The sequence below is a fragment of the Tinamus guttatus genome, unplaced genomic scaffold (assembly GCF_059628265.1).
Source record: "Tinamus guttatus ecotype Peru unplaced genomic scaffold, ASM5962826v1 Tinamus_guttatus_pri_ptg000033l, whole genome shotgun sequence".
Taxonomy (NCBI): domain Eukaryota; kingdom Metazoa; phylum Chordata; class Aves; order Tinamiformes; family Tinamidae; genus Tinamus; species Tinamus guttatus.
Genome location: NW_028288567.1, coordinates 1852046 through 1877026, shown reverse-complemented (window position 1 = coordinate 1877026; position 24981 = coordinate 1852046). Strand labels below are relative to the sequence as shown.

The following is a 24981-nucleotide window of genomic DNA, read 5'->3' as shown; positions in this document are numbered from 1 at the left end:
AGTGCTTTCTCTCAAACAATCGAAGATTTATTAAATTAATTTCACCCTTATTCCAGAATAAGGGCCATCAGGCCAAGAGTTTATTGTTAAGTATTGACTGCTGCATTATTAATTCATATGCTACCAGTTAATTTGAATCAAGTTCCCTATGTTGACAAATCTTATTTTTTAGAATAATATCATAAAAAACAGACTACCTTTTCCTCCTCAGAGACACTGAAAAAACACCTAAACTTAAAGCAAGTATAGGCCTTTTTATTTACAGCCTAATATAAGCAAGTTCTAGAAGGTGAAAAGCTTTGTCATTTTGAGCACATAAAAAAGAAAGAAGAAGAGAAAAAAAGTAATATTATGAAAAATACATTTCTGAGCTTCAGTGTTATTTCCCTTTTTGTGTTGGCAGCCACAGATGCTGATCCAATTCTTCAAGGAATCAAACCTACATTGCCTTCTTTCACAGAAACCCAAACTGCTCATTACAGAAGCCAATGTCACCTCACTCACTTCACAGATGAAGAAAATGAACACAGAGTGAGAGTCAAAAAGTAAACTAGAGTTTACCTCTTCACACGCCAAGCTCATTTTTTTAATCATAAGAGCACTTTCACAATCCAAAAACGACACATCATTGCAGATCTATTACATGAAAAGCAACAACTCTTCTATTACTTTCGTCCATCATCAAAACAAGACAAATGGGACAAAATGAGAAGAGCCAAGTAATGCAGAGTTCGCCCCACACTGATCAGCTCTGGCCGAGTTCTCATGCACACAAGCAGGGCCTGTGTGACAAGTCATCTAAACCAGCGCCGGACAGAAAATAGGAAATTCAGCCACGAAAAGCATCTGAATTTTCCTTTATGCAAAAACCATTAGCTCTACTTTTCTTCCATTACCCTACGTCTCTCTTCCTAATGCTTTCCCTAGGTCCCCAAATTACCTCATTTTGGATTAAAATATATGTTTTCCTTAAACAATGCATTGTGCATGCTACAAATAAACATGTGTTGTTTACATTCTCTTACTTTAAATAGGTCACCTTACTTCTGATGCAATACACTGATCGTAATAAGTTCAGGATATCACATCAATATTACTGCATTTTATCTTGACTACACATCATGGGAAAATTTAGAAACTGTGGATTATGAAGTGCTTTCAAGTGATGCAGAGTAGCTAGCTAATGTAATATACCACACAGGGCATATGCTTTTTTTTTAAAGCTTTAATATTACAATAAATCTGAACTACAATATCTGCCTTCACTAAGAAAACATTTTCATCTCAATCCATCAGCAAAGTAATTTAGACAATATATGGTAGCAACCCATAAGCCTAAATGAATAATATCGGGATATTTGTGCCAATTCTTTACTTCATGAACCTCAAAATCAAGGACCTTATCCACATTTGTACAAGCGTAAGTCTACACGAGCATGTGTATGGTGCTGGTGTTTTCAGGACTTGCAGGATAAAGTTTGCAGAAAAAAATGTTCATATAATTTTCAAATACAAAAACCCCTCCAAGTAAAAAATGGTAGACTGAAGAAACAGATCACTAATTCTCCCAACTTCAATGCAAATTTATTGAAAAAGAGAGGGCTCCCTTTTTTTTCCCTTACGAATGCATGTTCATTGAACATCTAACACCAAGAAGCTCATGGCAATAGCAATGTTAAATTCTTGCACAGAAACACGGTTAGCAGCAGCACTCAGAGAAAACTGAAGAGAATGAGATTTGTAAAACGCTGTCAGCGTCAGATCAAGACAGATGGTGCAGGTAAACAGCCTCTCTACCCAGCACTCTTCTCTCAGTGCAGCTGGTCTCAACTGAAAGGCTATTTCTTTATGGTTTCCTTGCTTATCTCTTATTTGCATTACACACGGTAGTACCTTACTTCCTGATACGGGATACGCAGCTGACAAAATCCTATATTTTTAAACATAAATGTCAGTTCTAAAGTAGAAAAGTAGAACCTTGGCTTTTTCTGAACACACGTCTTTGATGATGCTATCAATATCAGGACTTATTTTCTATCCTTTCTACAGCATCTTACCCTGAAATGCAACCTTCATGCTGAAAACTTTCAAAGATTTTTTTCCTACAACTCCTCAAAAGTTTTCTCCCACATACAGTTTCCTCCAGGGCTGATAATAATAAGGCCTCCTGACTAGCATGCTATTATTATTAATTAAAGCACTATTGTTATTAAGCACTAATATAATTAATTAAAAAAAAAGGAAAGGAAAAGGAAAAGGAAAAGGAAAAGGAAAAGGAAAAGGAAAAGGAAAAGGAAAAGGAAAAGGAAAAGGAAAAGGAAAAGGAAAGGAAAAGGAAAGGAAAAGGAAAGGAAAAGGAAAGGAAAAGGAAAGAAAAAAAGCCAGGTTTAGAGCTAGTCCAAGCAACTTGAAATTCGCTGTGCCAATTTATGCCAAACCACGTGTAAATCACCTAGAACAGAATTAAACTTTGTAGGGTAACCTTTAACATCAATAAAATACATCTGAATTAAGAATGAGACCTGAAATCAGCTCTCAAGAAAATAGGCTAATAGCACAAGTACTGCTTAACCTAACATCTAAAAGAGAAGAAGAGCTTTGAGCTGTGAGGTTTCTCCTGAAATTAAGACAGGAGCCTTTTGACTCTCATGGGACGGATAAGAATTTCAAACAAGGAAGAGTCCCTTCCCCCTCTCCTGTGCTTCAAGGAGAAACAGCACACCTTTAAGTATTGTAAATAGCCTACCTGCAAGTACTGCTTCTGCACTGATAAGAAAGCAAGGACACCCATCTGAATTACCATCAGGTGTCTGAAACCGTTCAGGAGGAAATGGACTTGTCCAACATCCTTAAAACATCAGACGCGATGTTTTCCCCTCCTGCCGCCACTGAGATAAACAGTATTGCATGAAAAACCATTAGGGCTGCTTCAAAATTCTATTTACCTTACACTCATCTAATTTTAAAAGCTTACTATTTTATCTTATTTCAATATGTATAAATATAAAGAAGCATTCGCAGAGAACCAAGTAAAATGAGTCCAAGCTAATTTACTTCACACAGATTCAGTCAGCCAGGAATCATAAGAGAGAGTCACTAAGTAATACATCACACAAGCAATCTGGCCATAATGCTTCACCTAAAATGCTTTAGCAATTTATAAAGCGCAGTATCGAAACATCTATAGTTTAGTATAAAAAGTGTCATGGTCTTTAAACAATAAAGTAGTGAGGCAAGTCCAAAGAACATCTGCTAAGATCAAATGGAGTATGAAAATATGAAGTTTCATACTAAAGATATTCAAAAACATACGAGCATCTATGTCCCTCTTTGGAAGAAATTTCCTCCTGTCACTAACAAAAATGACTAATAGAGGGATCCACTTTTTCTTCCTTTTAGTGACCCAAGGACCCAAAAGGAAAGAAAAAAGACAGAGAAAGGAACAGAAAAAAAAAGACAGAAAAAAAGCGCTGAGGTGAATTACCGTCTTTTCCAGAGTTACTAGCTGGCTTTTCTGCCAGTCAAACAAACAAACTAGATTCGTACAAATCAACAACTTACATCTCACTGTTTATTCTATTTACAGGGTCCAGAAAAAATATGTGAACACGTACTTCACCTAAAACATTCAGTGTAGTCAAATTGTTCCTGAGTGACAAACCACATCAAATTATTCTGGAAAATACCTGACAACTCTCCCCAAACCTGTGCTTTCGATGACCTGCTCCAGGCTATGCCGTGCTGCTATGTGGGGAGCCATCAGCAGTTCCCGCTTTCCTTGGGATGCCTTGGTGTCTTTGGAGAGCCACTCACCTCAAAACCCTTGGAACGGTTGTTCCTCCCAGCTCAACGTGGGGTCCTTCTGCACCTCCAGACCTTTCCTGCTTATTCACTCCAGCTATGGAGCTTTCATGTTAACTTTCAGCATCATTTCCTATTGCCAGCGTCTTTTACATTGAACTTGCTGGTCCTGTCACCCTTGCTGCTCAAGGCCCATTTGTCTGCCCTGTTTTTCCCTTCCTTTTTAGGATAATCCTGAGGCTGTAAAGTCACACAGAAAGCTAGGACAGAGTCAGAAATGAAATCTAGAAAACCCCATCTTACACTATAGCCATGAGACCAATCCTCCCCTCGACACCTCGCAGGGTCAATGGCACTTTAACCTACCACAGTTATTTAACTTCTTAAACAATCTACTCCAAATTAAATTACTATAATACAGAATACCACAATTTAATGAGTGTCTGCAAACTGCTACTGAAATACACATACACAAATAATAGGCGGGGTTTTCACTATCAAATATCTTTTTGGTATTAGAAGCAGACTATTTTTTTCCTCACTCAGTAAACAAAAATTAGACCTCACAGGTTAATAGCATTTTAGCAATTTTTATTTTAATGCTTCATATTTTAGGTTATCTAAAAGCTTTGCATTTTTTATTTTGAATGAAGGCTAGTTTGTTAAATAAGGCTTGATTATAGCGCAAAGGTTATGAAGACATCACAATAATATGTATGATGCATTAACGATGGCCAGTTTCCTACTTATATTTTTGATGCAGCTAAACTCCCTTTGGCTTTACAATCTAACAAGCAAACTCCAGTTTGTAGTACATTCAGTCTGACGAAAACTCACTGTTTGCAGGAAAAAAAAAAGAAAAAAAAACAACCAAAGATGTCACAGTTCTGCAATCTAGCTCTCTGATAACGCTGCAGGATATGGCAGAAATTTATCCCCGCCAGCTGGCAAGGGGACTTAAAGAGTATAAGTAAAACATCTCATTCACACATTGCATTTGCACATTATGTTAGAACAGCAAGTCACTTCTACAACATCATGCTTCACAGCCGAGAGGGGAAAAGAACCTAAAACGTGCCTCTTCACAAGCAAGTCTTCTTCTTACTCCGTTCTAGCTGAAGACAATCCTCACTGCAAACAATTCTGTCTTTCTCACAGGTATAAAAAGGAGTCATATAAAGGAATTTTTTTTTAAAGTTACCAACTCCTGACTATCAACAATGGAATATAATCGTTATTTTATTTAAAAGGCAACAAATCTTTATATTTAAGATCATAAAGTTGGCAAAACCTATACTTAAGTAACAGACGGTGATCATTTGCATTTCAAAATTCATCTATCTTGCTTTTCCCTCAATTAGACCAAAACATGTTGATTCACAGGTTTGTGTGTGTGTGTTTGTTTCTTTTTAAAACTTATTTATAAAGCAGAATAATGGCCCCCCTGCTAGGCTGGCATTTGCTCAAGTTTCTGTCTGTGTAAATTGAATCTGTTACTGGAATTTTCCCCCCTTCAGAATACCAAGGCACATTAACCAAGAGATAAAGAGATACATTGCCGATATTATCAAGCACGAGGCAGGTGGATAACGTGAGAGATTTTTTTGTTAGTTTTGTTGGTTTTTTTTTTTTTTGACATATAAGTGATAAGAGTTCTCAGGGGGCATGGATAGCAAAGGACTGTTTAAACAGAAGTGAGTCTTTCTCATCTGATCTAGTAATAACTTTATATTCAAACATCAGCTGCTTAGCACACTTTAAAATACTCAAACACAAAATTATTATTAAGAGGAGGAAAGTAACAAAACTCTAAACCTCACATTAGTCACCTTAACCATATTAACAGATCAGAAATCCTCAGGAATAAGTTTTTAATTTCTTCTTTAAAAGTAAACAGGTTATTCTTGGCCAAAACTCCCACGGTTTTACTTGAAGTGGTGTTGAGTTTATAGGGGATGATTTATAATCCATCACTTCCCTTGTGGGTTAGAGAAACACCATTTGACTTATCATAGGTGAACAGCAAAGATTTGGCTTGGCCATTAATCAAAGCGTGGCCCAGCCGCTACTTTTAAGCGTCTGCAGACAGCTTTGTTGTTACAGTAGCTGGTTCCACGTGAACTTTCCTACCGGGCAGAACTGCGCACGCACTAGAAAGAGTTGTCCAATTTTACTGGCAGATTTGACAGTACTATAACGCACCATTACTCTGAGCTTCCAAGTACAGTTCTTGATATGCAAATCATTACAAATAAATCCCGTCTTTAGCTCTTATGTGAAGGTAGGCAAATTAGAGCCAGGAAGTGCAGGAGCAAAATCCATTAATGGTACAATGCCACCTGCCGTCAAGAGTGGAGAAACGTAACCTCCTGCAAAAGATTTATCCCTGCCTTTGCTTTCTGCAAGTTACACGACTGCTATTTCACACAAAATTAATTATATTGTCTCCAGAGTAGCATGCAGCTGTTGAAACCATTTTCCTCACATCTTTTTGGCACTCCTCCATTTATAGTATTTGTATTATTTTAGGTATACACTGTGGCTACATATATGCAAAGAATTATACATTTCCTCTCTATCCCACTTGTAGGGATAAGAAGAGCTGAGAAATTCCTCCCTGTTCACAAGGGGAAGGATCTGATCAGTATTTCCGTACCAACATTAGTTTGCTTTGCTTTAGTGAAGAGTTATAACCTTGGGTGCTGAAAACCTTGACCACAGCATCCTACACTCTGAAAGCAAGCTCCACACAGATGGACTTCTGCAAACACCGTCAGCTTTCATATTGTTATCCTTAGCCCCTCAAGGAATTAGATTCTGATAGCTCACTTGTTCCATAGAATTCGGGTTCCAGGTTTTCCTTTAACCAATAAAGCCACATAAACGTGCCTTCAGGCACTTTCCTGCTATGCACTTTACAATGTGTGCTCTAAAAAAAAAATAAAGTCTGAAACTGTATCCATTAAAAAGGTAAAATTATATCAAGTGCATGTTTATATTCGCCAAATAACTATTCAATATAATTTCCTAAATATTTTAAATCAAGTATTTCCTACAATGTATGAAACTTTCAGATCCCGCTCTCCTGGTTCTGACTATGTAATCTGCCATCCCTAAATCAAGGCAAAGTGTTAAGTGCATCCAAAAAAGATTCAGCATCTGCTCCAAGTCTGTAATACCAGACCTTTGATAAAGACATCTTCTCCTTCTCATATATCCCTAACTGGGACATTTAAAAAAACAAAAGTTGGAAGCGTGTGATACAAAAGTTTGCCATACCCAAGTTCCATGCTACCCTGAATGCAGCTAAAAATTCACAACCCTGAGTAGGCATCAAGATAGACACATGGAGACAAAATTTTACAAATTTTTACAAATTTTACAGATTTTTCAGTGCATCCTTCAGGTAGTGAGGGAAAAGCAGAAGGAGGGCTGAGTACCTAGAGGAAGGACAACCAGGCACACACTACTAGACACACCAGGAAAACATTAAAGATAGAGACTCACTTTGAGTCGTTTTACTTAGTCACTCTACTATTATAAAATAAATCCTCAAACAGTGGAGTTTTGGGAAGATCTCTGCTCCTCTCCCCAAAACCACAGCCTTTCTTCCAGCAGGGAAACAGCTATTGGAAAGATTTAAGTTACTTTTTTAAACTGATTATAAGATGAATAAAAACTCAAAGCTGCCATCTTCTCTTAGTGAACTAAGGGAAGCACGACTACATTATCAAAATAGTTGTCCCCAGAAACAGCTTGAGGAGCAATGCTATCTCCCTAAATGGGGGACAGGGATTCTGCTGCACTCCTTAAAAGGCAAAATTATCATCCAAGTGAGGCCTATTTTCCTATAACACTAAAGCAGCTATGAAGAAGGCCAATTAAAATGAATTTTCTAATAATGATCGAATCCTTTAGAGCAAGATTTAGCAGCAGCAGGAGCTTTAAGGAAGCTACACTGGCCTCTGCTACACGAAATATTTACGGTACAGATATTAAACCATTACTCAAGAAAAGAATGCCACTTGGCTCAAAAATAGGTTTTGTATTGCAAAGTTATTGCAAGTATTACTCTCCTACGCAAAAATTGTCATCAAAGAGTTATACTAAAATAAGAATACGCTTTGCACAGAGAGCATCAGGATGAGGAAACATGAAAGGTAAGACTCATAAAGCAGGTTGACTCGGCTGTCTTGCATATATCTAATATTTGCACATGCAAATCTTCATCCTGCAGCTCACTCATCACAGGCACATATTTACATCCAGGAGTAATTTCACTGAAGTCTAATAAGGTTCCACGAATGAGAAGGTCCAGATACACAAAGCAAACTGACATTTGAGATAGGACAGAGAAGGAGGAGAGGAGAGGTGAGGAAAGCTTCACCAAGACAGAACTACCACACCTGCACCACCTGTGCCAGGAGGGTGCAGAAAACTTCACTCTTGCATTTGAGGATTTTTCAATATTACTTCAGTTGCTCCCTAAACACTTTATTACTGCAGGAGTTGGCTGGCTGGTGCTTAAGGAATGACAAAGGCCTCTTTTTGGAGGTTTATTAAAATACTGAAAAAATAATCTTTGACTTTCATAGCTGAAACAGTGACAAGGTGGGCAAAGGCTCTACTCCCATCCTTGCTGGGGAGAGCTCTGGACAAGGCTGGGTTAGGGAGGCAACAAAACACCATTTTCTAACATGATGGACTGTCCCTTGGCAACAAGCCCATCTCCCTTCTGCAGGTCACGAGAATTGCTGAGATTCTGAAATGCAGGGATTCCCCTGGTTTCCTGGCCTTGAATTCAAGTTGGGGGAAGATGGAAAGAAGGTGTGGGGCTTTTTTTTTTCACTTTCATAGAATCACAAAATCACAGAATGGTTAAGGTTGGAAGGGACCTCTAGAGGTCATCTAGTCCAACCCCCCTGCACACGCAGGGTCACCTAGAGCACGTGGCACAGGACTGCGTCCAAGCGGGTTTTGAAGATCTCCAGAGAAGGAGACTCCACAACCTCTCTGGGCAGCCTGTTCCAGTGCTCTGTCACCCTCACTGTTAAGAAATTTTTTCCTTAAGTTCCTGTGGAACTTCTGATGCTTCGGTTTCTGGTTAAAAAAAAAAAAAAAAGGTTTTCTGTTTCTCTGTAATAACTGCCATTTCCCATTTGTCTTGCACCTGCACAGCAAAGACTTTATTTGACTATTAATCCTCAAAGGTGCAAATTTAATGTTTTCTTGACTTCCTACAATCTTTATTCACAGTAAGCAGTTCTCTACTGTATTTTAGTTGTGATGGGACTAAGTCACAGAACAAATATGCAGTGCCAAATTTGGTTCAGAACTTTTCTATTGCTTCTAACATAATTCTTCAGCTAATCCTTAGCAAACATGATTAGAGGCTTGAGCTTGCGAAGCATCTTCACAACAAGTTACAAAGTCCGTGCAAGCAGCAGAAAAAGTATGTAGGCATTTGAAATTTCAGTATAAAAGAGACAAATTGAAACATCTGAATAGCCTTCCAGTAGTCATTTTGACTCCAAAAGTGGTGGTTTTTTTAAGCTAGCCATGAAATTTTTAAAGTATCAAGTTATAAGTAAAATGGTTTTGCTATCTGAATTTTACCTGTTACTACCATTTGACCATCAGCTTAGGAGAAAGTAAATTGGGAGAAGAAAGAGAGGGAGGGCTTAGTTTCAAGTGCCACCCTTGCTAAAAAACCCAAGATATTGATTTTATCACTCTCCTGATTGATAAAAGTATTTCTAAGAAAAGAGCTCTCAACTCTTTCAAAGGCCATTGTAGCTCCTCAAAGATCTCACAGGCATCTCTGAGCCTATTAGGACTGTATATTTTCAACTTCTATGTTTTCTCTTCATGTTTTTTGCATGTTCATATTTTCATATTTTTAAACCTCTTTGTCATCTTTTCAATCTGCCCTTTCCCTTATTTGTTCTTTTCAGTTAACAGGATGTACTCACAGCAAATATCTGAGAGAAAACAAAATGTTCCTTAAAGTTGCTTAAACAAGACATTCAATTCAATTACACTTTATATGAGTACTCCAACAAATAACACAGCAGCTCAGAAACAAAGCAGTTATCAACCCTCTTCATTTTTAAGACATTTAGGAAAAAAAAAAAGAAAAAAAAGTAAAGCCTCTCATACATTATATAAACTTAAGCTTAAACATTATAGAGGCTCCGTGAGAAAACAAAAGCTGCTTATCTACTTTTCAAGTGAAACATTGTAGGTGATTGCTCTAACCTGGGGCACAGTACATTCTCTCTATGGCATCGTTGTCACAGGAATCTTCAACCTCCCTCCACCTGCTAAAATACGTTAGCTGAATGTGTCCTAAAAACAAAACGACAGGAGAAATCAAAACATTTTTCCCTTCCATTTTCTGCAGAAGTGAACTGTAATTACTCCTTTTGTAGCTAAAAACAGTATCATTAAGAATAATGGCATCATTAAGTACTAGAAGCTATTACTGGGGGTGAATTTGCTGCACTGATAATGAAGCTCTAGACAGGAAATGAAGATACTAATTACAAGATAAAACGCCTACTCAGTTAATTGGAAGCAACAGCGAATAAAAAGAAATGCATTTGCAAAAGTTCCTGACCTCTATCATTCAATAAGATGTTGTTTGGGTTCAAATCGCGGCACACAATTCCTTCTCTATGTAAAGCATCAAGGGCTACAACCATTTCAGCTGCCCATCTTTGAATGCAATCCTCTGGGATATAAAACCTGGAGGTTATTGCTAATCTTTCGTCGAGGTCCTGAAAAATGTGATGCATTTCCTTCTGCACTGCTACTCCTATTTCTTCTTCGCTCTTTGGTACTGTCTTTTCACCTTCTGCTGCTGGTAACAAAGACGGGTCCGTTTCCTCTTTCCCAAAGTCTTCAGTTTGATCAGAAAACAGCAACACAGCTTCATCTTTTATCACATCTCTATCTAAACTAACGTCTTTAGCACCTGACAGCGAGTTGGAAACAAACACACTTTCTTCTTTGCTTGTCATGTTTAAGGAGCAGGCTCCCAGCCCTTGAAACAGAGCCCCTTCTTCTGAACTACCTACCTCTGGTTCAGCTGTAAACAGGCTCCCAAGAGCTCCCTGAACGACACCGCTTTGTCCATTTGCTTCTTCATGGGAAGAATTGCCCAGTTCTGGTGCCACATGATTTGGCTCTTGATCAAAAGCTTTGCATGGTTCTGCAGAATTATTTAACTGTAAGACATCAGGCGTTTCTAATAATTTTACCTCCAACACGTTCATATCCGTTTTTGTAAACTTTGTGGGCCTCGACACTGCTGCCTCCTCTGTTTCATCAGCCACACCAGGTAAGTTTATTAGGAGATCAGGTCGTCCTTCATCAACACTATTTACATCATCAAAAGCAGCATCCTTAAAGGAGATCACTGGCACAGAGTCATTTGAACCTCTGCTTATGGTGTCATGAGCTCTCACACCCAGTTTGTTTTCCAGGGCATCAAAGCTTCTGTCATGATCTGGGGCAGAAAATAATGGCTTCAAAGGTTCTGATTTAAGGTTATATAGTTTTTCTCCAAAATCAAGCCCCAGAAGCTCACTGGTGCTATCTTTACTGTCTATTCTAAAGAGTTCCATGGGGCTGTTCTTTGATTTATTTAATGAGTCCAATATCCTGGTAGGGCTGGCTATTTCCGACTCAGCATCATCAATGAAAAGCTTTAGTTCCTGAGATGCAATCTGAGTGCTGAAGCTATCACTGCCAACAACCGTGCAGGTCTGCAGACGTCTCTCCTTGCTATTTAGACCTTCATTCTCCAATTTGACAACAGGTTCCTCATTCAGAGAGCCAGAATCAATCTTTTCTTGCCCGTACTCGTTGCATAATGTTAAATAACTAGTAGTGCACTCTTCCTCCAAGCTGGACGCCGAGTCCATCCACTTGGAACTCTCTTGGCCGTCATCCTGGTTGCTGCTGTCGTCCTGAGAGCTCGGCGTCAGGCTGCTCTTCAGGGGCACCACCTTCAGCAGCCTCTCTCCACAGCTTTCTCTGGAATCAGTGCTGCTGCTGATCTCTTTAGGACTAGGGGTCGGCTGCTCCAGGTGAATTTTAGTTGAACTGGATGTTTTGAGTTCAGGAATTTCAAAGCTCCCTTCAGGACTTCTGTTTAAGAATTTACTGACATAAGACCATAGTTTTCCTCCTGCAACAGAAAGGAGGAACATGTTATTAAATGGACTCGAAATAAAAATAATTAATTACAATATAGGAAAATACAGTCACTGACAGAGCACACCATCTACTTGTGCCCATAAAGCAAGTTGGATCTGCTGTCTCAGTTGGAAATAATTACAGAGACTCCAGCTTGCTTTTCACACAGATTTGTATTAACACATAAATATTTAATAGCTGCATCTGAGATTAAGCTTTTTTAAAAAAAAAAAAAAACTTCAATAAAGTCTCATTTCAGAGTCTGTCTCAAGTCACATGGTGGTGACTACTCTCCATCTACAGTCTTAAAAGAAAGCAAGAACCAGAGAAGATCAAATGGTTTAGTGCCCAACACCAGTTCTACCTGTACTGAATGCTTCTGAATCACACCTCCAAAAACATTAGGGAAGAGAGACCACAGAAGATTAGTTTGCAAGTTCTGTATGGGAAAGAACGACTTCACATTAGTAGGATATTTTAAAGTTTTTTTCCCTCTCTTTAAAGAACTACTTTGGTCTTCTAACTATGAACACGTTTCTCCCTTAAAATAGTTCTCTATGGCTTGCTGCATTACACAATGATTTATCAGCACTCTAATTTACATCAGCAAGCTGTTTTCTTCGCATCAGAGACTATACGTACTCCAAAAGTAATTGTGAAGTTACAAAAATACAAAACGTGACTCTCTATGCTTTCAAATACTGCACATTTACAGGATGCTTTTTATAAAAGATGCAAGTCACACAATGCAAGTCACACGACACATCAAGAAATTACTGGATCCTCTTGTATTTTGTTAGCCAAAGAATTTACCCACAGTCATCTAAAAAGCTACCTTCAATAACTTTAGGAAAAAATGCAAAGTCAAGACATTTTAGTATAAAAGATATTACAGAAGTTCTAGAAAGTACAGGAGTTCCAATAAAATCTTAATAGAAGACCTACTTCATAGAAGTATCCATCCCATTAAGCATCCACAACGCTCTTTACTTATTTGGGTAATATCGTTTTATATTATGTTTTTCCAAAATATAGTCCTTCATAGTTGTTTTTAAACAATCTTCCTATCAGGCAAAATTCCTTTAAAAAAATACAACAAAAGAAGAAGGCATTTTTCTTGCCTAGGAACAAGTTTTACATATTTCAAGGTATTTCAAAAATAACTTATCAAAGGCAGAAAAACCTTGATACTTTAAAAAACGAATTTGAATAATATAATGTGGAGTTATCTTCCTCTCTATCCCTCTGGCTAAGACAAGACTTGTTTTTGAAGGGAAAAATAACTCTCACTGGCTGTGGTGAAAATAAGTATATCAAAAATATTAAGAGGGAAACCTAACAGTTTGAGTTCAATGGTAAAGATAGCCATGTAGATCTATAAATCCACACGATTTCTGCCTGTAAGCTACAAATGGACATAGCAGCTCAAAATGACTTTCTAGTATGATGTGACAGGACACCGGGTAGATAGACAGGAGCAAATGGAAACCATGCTAGCAGAGAAGAGAACAAGAGGTGCTATATCAACCACATACGAACTATATATACCTACCTGAAGATGTGCTTGAAACACCCAAACGCCATTACCCTGTCACAGCAGCCGGGCACGGCTCGCGGGCGACTCCTCACAAGGCCCGGCCTGGCTCCGGCCTGTCCCGCAGAACCGAGAGCCCTGGGCCCGCCGGAACCCGCGCCAAGCCGCATCCTGCCTCCGTGAGGGGCTGCGGCTCCACGCAGATGCTTAGGATGAAGTCACTTGCCTTAAAAAATGTCAGGCTACACAGCTGCTCGTCAGGGGAAAAACACAGCAGGGCACTGCTGTTCATTCGGGACCATGCACTTTGTACAGGGCTGTTTTTAGATCGGTTTTTAAATTGGTTTAGTCAAAATGAAAGTAAAATGTTCATTGCAGAGTCATCAATTCTTTTTCTAAATTTATGTTTCTCCACACTTTTCCTACAGAGTCGTGGGGAAATAAAATTACAAAAAGAAGGTGGAGAGAAAAAGAAGGAGCGCAGATGTATTTTTAATTTATGTGTGAGAAGGATCTCAACTTCTTCACACTTTCCCCCATGACAAAAGAAGCTATACAAAAGTTCCCCTGATTCTGACAGAACAAGATTTTTACAACTATTAATTTTATTTAAATTTTCCATAAAATTATGTTAAGTGAATAGTGCTTGCAAAATAGCTTTTCCCAGTTTATTAACTAGGCATGGAACTATGGAGGGTCTGTGCACACCAAACAGTAAAATTTCCTTTGACAATCACCCTCCTGCTTCAGTCAGTATAAATACACTAAATCTTCCTGTCTCACCTGCATTGTATTAGTTAGCAGAAGCAAAGGCAAAATACTTTCATCTTCATATTACTTGTATTTCTTACCCCAGTACTGCTTCACAAATTTGTTCTTATGAAAACACAAGTCTCAGGGGCTCTCTGATGGACTGTCTCTTGATGTTCATCTTTTGTCCTCCTATACTAAGACAGGAGGGGGTGGACTGTGTAAGAAGTGCAAGAATTCTTCTCCCTTTTCAAACAGAAATGGGCCAAGCTGCTTTTGGGACAACCTTAGCCTTCTGCTTGCCCCACTTTGCATGATGCAAGGTGGCCTGCAGCATCTTTAGCACCTCAGCCTCCCCTAGAAGTTGCAGCACAGCTCAAGAAAGGAAGAGATGCAAGAAGGATTAAGGGAGGAAAGCAGACATGTTGATATCATCTCTTCAAACTCCACAGAATCCCCACTGAAAGAGTCAAGTCAAGGCTATATCTTTTAGGACAAACTTTAATTCTAAGTGCTTTCAGCAAACTCAACCTCCTGGATTGACAAAAGACAAAAAGGATGGTTTTATTCTGAGAGTACTCAGGAATTCAACATTGTCCATCCATAAAAACAGACAGAACTGCAACAACGACTGGTTTTCCATTAGTAAACGTGTTATTTTCTTACCTTTTTAAGAAAGAAGTTGCTCATTAATAATCACTTGGACTAAGAGATCACAGTGAAAATGACTACTTACTGCAACTCCAATTTAGAGCTAAATGCAACTAAATAAAAAAAATATTTTTTGATTATATCCAAATATGTTTACATATAAATATTTCAAGACTGGCCCCTGGTCAAGTGGAAATACATAAACAAACACTACTCAATAATTGTGTTCTATAGTGAAAAACAACAATTTTATTCCTTTTTGAAAATGTCCAATTCAGGGTCAAACAAGAGTGATATTTGTATCTGGGTATATAATTATGCCTTTATGAATGACATACTAATAATCTTTCCCCCTCTCTCCATGTGTTGTGTAAGATCAAGAAAACCCATTAGCAAGCCATGCTAATATAGTATCAGGAATCTATAAAAACTAAAATTATAGAAATCAATCCAAACAAGTAAGCTTCAGTCATTGTCAAATTATCTAACGTACTACATAACTACAAAAGCTATCATTTTAAGCTAAAGCTTATTAGTATTTAATATCATTTCAGAAGTTCACTTTTAACATAAATTATGATGAAACTTTCTTTTAACACAAATTGGCTCTAAAACCAGTGTAGCTTACTCTTTCCGGCTTTATTAGGGCACCAAAAATCACAAAATTCTGCATTCTTTTGCAGTTATTCAATGTAAAACTACTAACTAAAACTCCTCTATTTCACCATATTTCTAACAGTCTGGAGGATATATCTGTGCTTCAGAGGCAGAATCTAAATAGTTAGCGTCCAAATAACCAAGAAGACATTTCAACACGAAGTGACCGAGTGACGAAGCTGGCTAGGCATCTTGTTAATTCCACAATTTTTATATCTTCTTTCAAACATTTCTGCAGTTTTCTGTTATTAATAGTACTTTGAAGTAGAAACATCAAAGAGAAGAAGATACAAAGACTATGCAGGACATATCATTAGGATAAAAGGAAACCTAACAGATCAGCAAATTTAGTCTCCTACCATGTTTTTGTTCTAGCAGACAAGAAAAATTCATGACCTGCTGGATTTTTTTTCATCCGGTGCTCGGACACTTACCATTTTAACTTCACATCCTGATAGACTAGTTAAGTGGACATATTCCAAAATAAATCCCTTAGCTTTTGCTAGCCTGGCCCGTAAATTTGTTCTGAAGAACAATATATTTGATTCTTGCAGAACTGGAATGCGGTTAAGAATGCGGTAATCACTGTATTTAGCATAGCCCAAACAAAGTCAGACCCAACAATCCAGGCTTCCAAATAACTATGATCAGATAGGGAAGGAAAAATAGCATTACTAAAAGGCATCTGTTGGAATTACTCTCCAAAACCTCACCAAACTCTTTGAATTCTCTCTGAAGAATTTGTTTAGGGTCAAGCATGCCAACGATAAGTCAGGTGACTCGTGTGAAATAATTCTCTTCCGTATCTAAAACAAAACAACCCTACCCTTGGAGTTTTCTTGAAATCACTGCCCTCCTTTCCAGCACAGACACGAGTGCTAGCAACCTTCACTGTGCTAACGAGCAGTGACAACACGCAATTAGGCTTGTGCAGCTCCTAGGCGCAGAGGGAACCAGACGCGCAGGCCCTGCCATGATACAGTAATGATGTTTCGCAGGGTGCCAGCGGCTGCAGGAGCGGGGCCGCAGTGTACACAGGAATTGGGAGCTAATCTCCGGCCTAATCTCTGACATGACAGTAGTTACAAACACCAGAGTCTTGCGCACACGACTGCTTCCACTGCTGCTGGTGAATCTCTGCTACAAAGTTTGCTAGTTTAGGCAAACTTCCCACTTCCTGAGGCTCTTCTAGCAAATGCCGTTATTTCAAAGCAGCCTCCTGAAAAGGCTCTTGCCGAGGACCAGATCACCTTTCCTACACTTTCTGACCTCCATCAAATCTGTACAGCTACTTCTATCACCTTTCCTGTTTGTAAATTCTTGGCTTTGCAAGCCAGAACGCTTCTGCACTGTTTTCTATCAGTTCCAGTGTGCTGCAAGCCTCTTCATGGTGAAGTTTCTCGAGTGCCCTCCAGATTGATAGGAACTCCAGCTTGCTTATGCTTAAAGAGGTTTGACAGTTTCTAACAGCCACTTAAACTCTGATGTCCCATGGAAGCCCCCCAGCTTATTTCTGAAGCATCTGTTTCTAAAATTTCTGGAGTTGTTAGAGCCAAGAAGTAGTGAGGCCTTATTAACATCACACTGGCTCTCTACCACACTAGGACTTGCCAAGTGCTTTCTGACAAAGCTACGAGACGACGTTATGGACTTCCTTGCTTCTAAGACACCCCAGAAGCCTCCAACTGTGGACGCACACAAAAAAAAAAAAAAGTCTGAGAGGACTAAAGATATCACTGATGATTTCTGGGCATACAATAACATTGAAATGTCGACATCCAGAGCAAGAGTTCAGGGTCAAGCTTTCAGAATCCCAATAGTTCTGAATTTAAAAACACAGTTAAAAGTTACTGCAAATAAAAATAGCAAGTTGCTTAGCAAATACATAATGTCTGTATATAACACTGAAACTTCATTTGAACTTGCTATAATTCAAGACATTGTTTATTTAAACTACTATTTTACCCTTGAACTTCCCAATATGCCAGTACAACTGGCATACTTAACATTAAATAATCACAAAACTATATACATATCTAAATGTGACTAGCAGCATATCATCTTCTATTGGAACAGAACTATGTGGACTTTTGATATAAGAACTTTCCTAAAGTTACAAGATAAAATTTCATGCACCTAAACTGCATTATCCTAGAAGTTTTTATCTTTTCCTGAAATGAAGTAAAACCACTTTCTCTGTTTATACTTAATTGGAGGTATGTATCTATTTTAAGAATGCTTTATCCGTAGGATTCATGATTCTTACTTATGTTTATAATCTAAAGGATATGTTCTGCTATCAAAAGACTGATTTAATCAAGGGCATCAGTGGGATGAACAAGATGCATCTAGCACAGCATAAGCTGACCCCTATTTTCCTCCAACTTGAGCATTTCTCCCAAACCACTTTCCAGCCCTGGTCGCCTGTGACTAGGTGAGGTTCACAGGCCATGATGTTCTTTAAGCAAGACCAAATTATTGCCCTGGTTTGGGACAAGGGATCGGGTCCAACATCTGCAATGGACTCCTTGTACACATCATCAGGCGACTCACTCATCACTTGCACACAGAAAGTGAGGGGAAACTTTATGCAGTTTATAACTTACACCACGGACAATCCAGCTGTTCCAGCAATGAGAAAAATGGAGGCCTTGCATACTCAGAGCTCATTCATTTAAGAGCAGAAACCTCAGCTTACCACTTGTGACAGATGGGGTGTCTTCCTTAAGAATAAGTGATTCTCTCCTACTCATCTTTGACATGGTTACAAATCCAGTGAAATGTTCCTAGTCTGAATGTTTTGCTTTTAGCAACATCTGCTATAACAACTGCTTTCAGTTCCATACTGAAAGGACCTTAAGTTTACTGGAGGCCTGCTAAATAAGAATTCTACAACATTAAGTTTCTCTTAATTCTTTGGCTTTCTATATCTGACCACTACTCCTTCAAATTCCATTACTTCTTCATGCCATTTTTCCACCCCTCCTGAGAAAGAACACTCTTCCTGAACAGAAGAGCAAAAGTGTAGGCTCTTTAGAAACTTAAGGAATACCAGGAACATTTTTATGGTTATTATTTTAACTTGTCTTTAATCTTTCTCAATAGTCAAGTATAAAGTCATTTGGTATCTGACTTTTTTTTTTTAATATTATTTCTCCAGACAAAGTGCGCAGATAGTGCTTCAAGTGATAGTTACTAAGGTATTTGGCTGAATTAAGCACACCTTAGGAAAAGTACCACTGCACAGAGCAGCACTGTAAGCCCTTGAAATCACCATCAAGAAGTACCATAATATGAGGTCCTTCCTCATGCATCTCTGCTCATGGTAAAATTAACTCACGTATAGCAGAAACAGCCATTCATGTTCTACATTCTGTCATTCAAATGACAGAAGTTGTTCTGCAAAAGCCAAAGCCTAACTTATTGGAAACAAAAGAAATAATAGTCAATTTAATAAAATTATCCTCTCTATAAATTAGTTCAGTGCTTTCCTATCATCCATTCCGACTGAATTATTAACACTTCGTAAAAAGAGGTCTATTAGCAAACCCCAAATTTATATTCTGTCCTCATTCTAAACAAAAAGGGGTAATTATATTTAGGGAATATTTAAATCCAGGTGTTAGATGAAAAAAATCAAAATGTAATTATTTTTTGCCACCTGTTCTCTGTACATTTAACGGGAATTTTGTAAATAGTTTGAAGGCACAACTCTGTGGTTCTGCTTTGAACTCCTATATGATGCCACTAGCTACTTTTTTTTAAAATTCAGATCGGAATAACTATGTAATATTAGGTAATAGGCAAATGTTCCTGCTTTTTAACAGAGAGTTATTAAACTCTTGTGGGGATACTTGTCATTTTAACTATAAGATTTTAAAAAGGTTTACTTGCCAAAGTATGCAAAAGTAGCCAAAGACTATCTCCTGGAGATGACTGTAAATACTCCAGGCTTTTTTTTGCAGTCAAACCACTCACTCTCCTATTTTATAGAAAATAAACAGTTGGAAGCTTTCAATACTGCTACAATTCAAGTAACCCATCAGGATTTGAGGCTGTTTGAAATAGGAATCAGATCCACTACAAGTGAGGGAGAAATGGGAGGGAGGGTGCGGGCTGTCTTACATGACATCTTTACTCTTAGAAATATTTTAATTAGAAGTATAAGAGATTAGTTGGACACTGAAAAATACCAGCGAATAAAACCTAAAGCTTTGACTCTTTCTAGCAATACACTTAAACCAGAAACAAACCTTCTGCGTGCTGTAACACAAGAAAGACAGACTCCTCGGAGATGATGTACTTGTGCAGACACACCATGTTGGGCACGCAGCGGGGGATGATGGTCGTTCTGCTCCTGCTGTACTCACTACTTTTCCTTAGACCCTGACAGAGAACAAAAAGGTCAGTTGTACCCTCAGTTGCCTTTGGAGCCTGCTGTGCTCTGTGTTTATCAACCAAACTAATCTATCCGAGTTACTCTGGGCTTCAGAGAAACCACTCATCTGCTGCTCTATGCCCCTCGGTCCCCCGAGGCTGCGCTGATGGCATCTGGCGCATTTCCAGAGAACAGAAGATGGCACAAAGCTGCCATTAAAATCAATTACATGGGTCAATGTTTTTATTAGAATCTCTCTCAAACTAAGTCATCAGGATGACACTCAGTTATTTCCCTGTGACCTTTTTTTTAAGTTTTATTTTTTTGCGTGACCAAAAGACACTGTTAAAATTCAATCCAAGTTCCGAAGACAAAAGAACACCTTAGCTTTACAGGTAATCCTTAGATGTTCAGTGTACGACAGTAAAGACAACAACCACAACAAAAAGCAAGGGAACAGATTAGTCTCCTTGAGAGGTAATGATTTTTGGGAGGTAGCACAGAGATGAAGTTGCCAGGAGTGAAAAAATTGATGCGGGAGGGAGAAAAGAAGGGGAGAGAGAAAGAGAAAAAAAAAAGTATGTCAATAGTGTGACCTATTACAATATTGATAAACATAAGCAGTTAAATGGGAAATTCAATGTTACTCTGTCTGCCAGCAGATAAAGTGAGGTTCCAATATACAACATTCACAATTATTCCCTTCTGAGGAACAAGCAGTTTTCTGCACTTTGCATATATGTAAGACAAACGGTTTCAAAGGCCAGAAGTGCAAAGTTAAAGCAGAATTTTCAGCCAGACTTAAAGCAAAGGTACAAAATGCTAACAACCAGCTAGATCCTTGTTTGGAACATAGTTTTTCAGGCCCTCTTACCACCAGCAGTGTATGTCTCATAAGCCAGAACTAATGGCCACAAGACTTGGACTCAACTAATTCCCGGCACTGAGAATGTTGGGATCTTGGTCTGAGCACTTTTTGGAACAAAAAAGGTTAACCTGAAAAAAAAAACAGCCCTGACAATTAACTATTGCTGATTCAAAAGTTACTAACATTAACTCAGATATGACAGCTGACAGATTTGACATAAAAAAATCCAATAAAGACATTTTGGATAAGACCAGTGTTCCATTTTATCCGGAGTCCACTCTGGCCAGTATCATACCCTTCAGCTGAGGGAAGCCCAAAGTGAACAGTGAAGAGCTGTGGAATCACTCAGTCTAAGGAATTTTTCAACTCAACTTTCTTATTTAAAAACTGGCGCACTCCCTAAGATAGCGGGTCTTTTCAGAAACACATTGTAACTGCAATTCTTTACCAAAGCCTGCTAAGGTATTGGCCTCAATAACTTATGTCAGCTCAAGTGATTAAACCTGCATGGAAGCACAATAGGGAGGTTACACAGAGACAAGAACGGAAAACAACTGAATACTTAGAAAAAGAGAAGATAAATTCCAGTAGGTAATTCCAGGGGTGTAAGTATTAACATAGCAGCACACGACAAAGAGATAACTCTATATATTATGTGCAAGGCATTCTCTGCATGGTGCACATTATCATGCTAAACTGTTTCAAGACGCAATAAAACCTTTTACTCACCTTCAGTATAAAAGTCTCCTGTGTCCTAGTGTCCATTACAAGCAAAACCTAAGCAAAACACATGCAGAAAAATATCTAAGATTCACATAAGTTAACCAAACGTGACCTAATGTTGAATATTCTTACAAAGAAAGTGATATAAGACATGATTAAAATAATAAAGCCCTGCAGCATATTAGCAATGCATTTGTTAATTATTTTTTTTTTAGGAAAGGAATATGGTTGAGGATAGACATCCCTATAGATACACTTCTTTAGCACTAGAATGTCATCTAATTCCCCAACAGTTAACTATAAAAATGAATCCTAATTTAATTTATAAAATAGCACTTTATAATTGCAGCTATAATTCAGCAGAACCCAAATTATAAAAATGTAATGGCAACAGCATAAAGAAGCATGAAAAGTACCCTTCTTCACATAGTATCATCCTCCTGCATTACTTCACTGTAATTCTATTTGTTTTTTCAGCTCACTGTACTTACCTCCCCAGTAACATTTTTTCCCATCAGGCTTCCTATACATAAAACCAGTTGCCTACCAGTGGGTTACAGGAGGGTTTTTGGTTTTTTGAGGTGGCTACAATAGCCCGTTTGCAGGAAGCTAACCTGAAACCACACACACAGAGGCCATGAAAATATGTTTTACCAGCTGTACAGTCATTGCTGCCTCTCTTCATCAGCTGCTCTTTTGTTTTGCAGCATCCATAAGCCACAACAGAAATGGCTGCAAGGAAGCCCAGCTGTAAACCACTTAAGGTAAAGAAAAAAAATGCTGCAGAAAGGAGAATACCTGCAGAACATCTCTGTTACACAGTGCATTACCTCTACTGAAAGCACTTACTTTAACCACAGCCCATTGATGTCAGTGGTACTAAACACTGCTTTGCCTCTTCGCAAGCTCCGTTGCTTTAGGTGGTGAAAACAAAACAAACTATATATACGTACCCATGCATACAGACCACCTGAGGACCTACATCTTGCGGGGGCTGGAGCTCTCCTGCTCTCTGCCCTCGCACAGGGTCCGAATTGCTTCAAGCACGGCTGCAGGACCGCCGTGCAAACAGCGCACGCACCGCGCCGGCTCCGTCCAGCAACAAGGGCAGGGCTGCGCACCCCGGTTTGACTGCAACAGGCACTGCACACCCCCAGCATAAACAGTTGCACATATTTACGCCAAAATACTTGCGCTGCAAAAGCAAGGCCTACAGAGCTGCCAATGCCAGCTCTGGGGGTTGGCACCCAATTTTGAGCTGCATGAGTAAAATGCAGCGACTCAGTCCAGAGGACTAAGACCGGGCTGGCACCTTGGGCTGCTCTCCACGATGGCAATCGGGGAGGGCCATCAGGTGCAGCGCCCGCAGCAAGGTGTGATGGAGACAAAGGGAATTGTATCGTTTTTGAATCATTTTTCTCTTTCCTAAGCGCAAAGAGAGTTCCACAAATTAAAAAACAAACAGCAAAAGTGACAACAGTGCTCCATCCCAAGGACCAATTTTAAAGACCTTTTGCAAACAGTGACAATATCAAAGTCTTTTCAGGAAAGTCTACAAGGATCTGTGACATTCAGGGAACCTAAGGAGGGTATGAGCAGCAGTAGCTCAATCTCCATAATACATCCCGTGCCCCCTGAACACCAATATTGAACATGATCATTCAAGTATAAAGATTTTAACATGTTTGCTTTTTATTAGAGCTGCAAACAATTTTAAAAGCTATTGTATATCTTCTGGGGAAAAACATCAACAGAAGTTGCTGCTACTGAGATTTATCAACAAAGGAATCACAAACAGTTTCCACCTCAGAGGGCACAATAAGGAAGGACAAATGTCCCTAGGCCTACAAGTTTCCCAGACAGCTTTTCAGGCCTCTTTCTTACATGAGCCTTCCAGAAACAATGGAAACGGGCTGAATATATTACAACAATAAAATTGGTTTTGCTATCAGAAGGTGTGAAGTTAAAAAATATATACAATAAAAAGAACCAAGTGGACAAGGGAAAAAAAAAAAGGTCACTTTACAGGAGGTCCTAAAACTAGACAGATAAAAATGGTTAGGAAATGATTATTTGTTTACAGTCTCCTTCTTTCTTCTCCAAAGTTTGTTTGTAACTAGACACTGTTCACATTGAGGCAATAAATACAAGAACATATGTGATTTTTTTTTAAATGTGCCCTTTGACTGTCAATATCTCCCAAACAGGTGTTGGCTAAATGATTATAAATTGGCCTCTGGATACACCTCTTCAACTGAGCCGTACAGGACTGGCGATAATATAATTAGACGTAAAAACATCAGGCTGGTGAATGCTTTCCATCTGTTTGGCAATAATGTTTAGTTAACAGTAGTCTTTAAAAGAAGCACCTTCAACTTCAGTTCTTCAAGTTATTTATAGGGCCATTCTTAACACCCCAGCACTCTTGCTAACAAGAGCTTTAGCCACTTGGAAATTATTAGCCATACGGCTGTATACAAAAAGGAACGGCTGCATTTAACATCTGTATCTCTCCAGATTTACATGCATCAACCTCATTTAAAGTCACTTCTTAATGAACAGTTCCGTGGTCTGTATTAATATTATAGTTGCATGCACAAAGATCATAAGGAGCCAAACATTTTTTTAATACCAACAGTAGGCCAATCAGTAATGAAGCTGTCAGCACAAAGGACAGAATAATAGCTTCTTTAACCCTCAAACAGGATTTGTTCATTTGTAGAGTAGAAGACACCAATTTAAAAACTGCTCATGGGTTCGCTCACCTTTATAAAGACAAAAATCTAATTTGGTACTAATTTGATACAATTGTCTTCCCAATAAAAGGCTCCTAAAGCCATCTTTTATTTCATGATAAAACAACTGTTAAAACTAAAACTGTCATGAAATAATTACCTTTGATAGCATACCTTATTGCACAAATACAATTAATGTATTCCTCCCTTTCATTTTTCACACTTGCTTATCAGCGCTGTACCAGCATATGGTGTACCAGAACAGATTACTGAGTCTTCACCCTATAGGAAAACATATAGAATGACTACCACTAACGGGAATAAAGCAGACAACTGGTCCCTTCAGGGCTAGCTTCATCTGCTACACTACCAGATCAAAACGAAAGGTGCAGCTACAGCTTTGTAACAGTATGAACAACAGACAATAGTCCTGTGCCTTTGAGGTTAACTGCTGGTAGGAACCAACCAGTCTTCCTAACCAGCTTCTCTCTTCGTCCTTCCCAACACACATCATACCTGTCCCTTTTTTTTTTCCAATATTTTATCCCGCTTTTCCAACAGTGAAAACAGCATGCAGCTCTGAAGATAATCTACGGATCTGTTTCATTTAGAGGGAAATTCTTTGCTGACTCAATCCCTACCATTCTGCAAGGCTGTTTATTTCACAAAGAGTCCAAGCAGC

The 24981-nt window shown here is 38.6% G+C and overlaps 1 protein-coding gene across 2 annotated transcripts in view; it reads right to left on the bottom strand.

Moving 5' to 3' along the window:
• The window catches only part of RPS6KC1 (ribosomal protein S6 kinase C1), an 81243-nt gene that overhangs the window by 8241 nt on the left and 48021 nt on the right, over positions 1-24981 (bottom strand). For both annotated transcript variants that reach the window (XM_088532005.1, XM_088532011.1), the window contains 4 exons: positions 21571-21618; positions 19849-19981; positions 10421-11995; positions 10060-10149 (listed from right to left, as the gene is read on the bottom strand). In XM_088532005.1, coding sequence (XP_088388131.1) covers positions 10060-10149; positions 10421-11995; positions 19849-19981; positions 21571-21618 — 1846 coding nt within the window. The remainder of the gene's footprint in view (positions 1-10059; positions 10150-10420; positions 11996-19848; positions 19982-21570; positions 21619-24981) is intronic.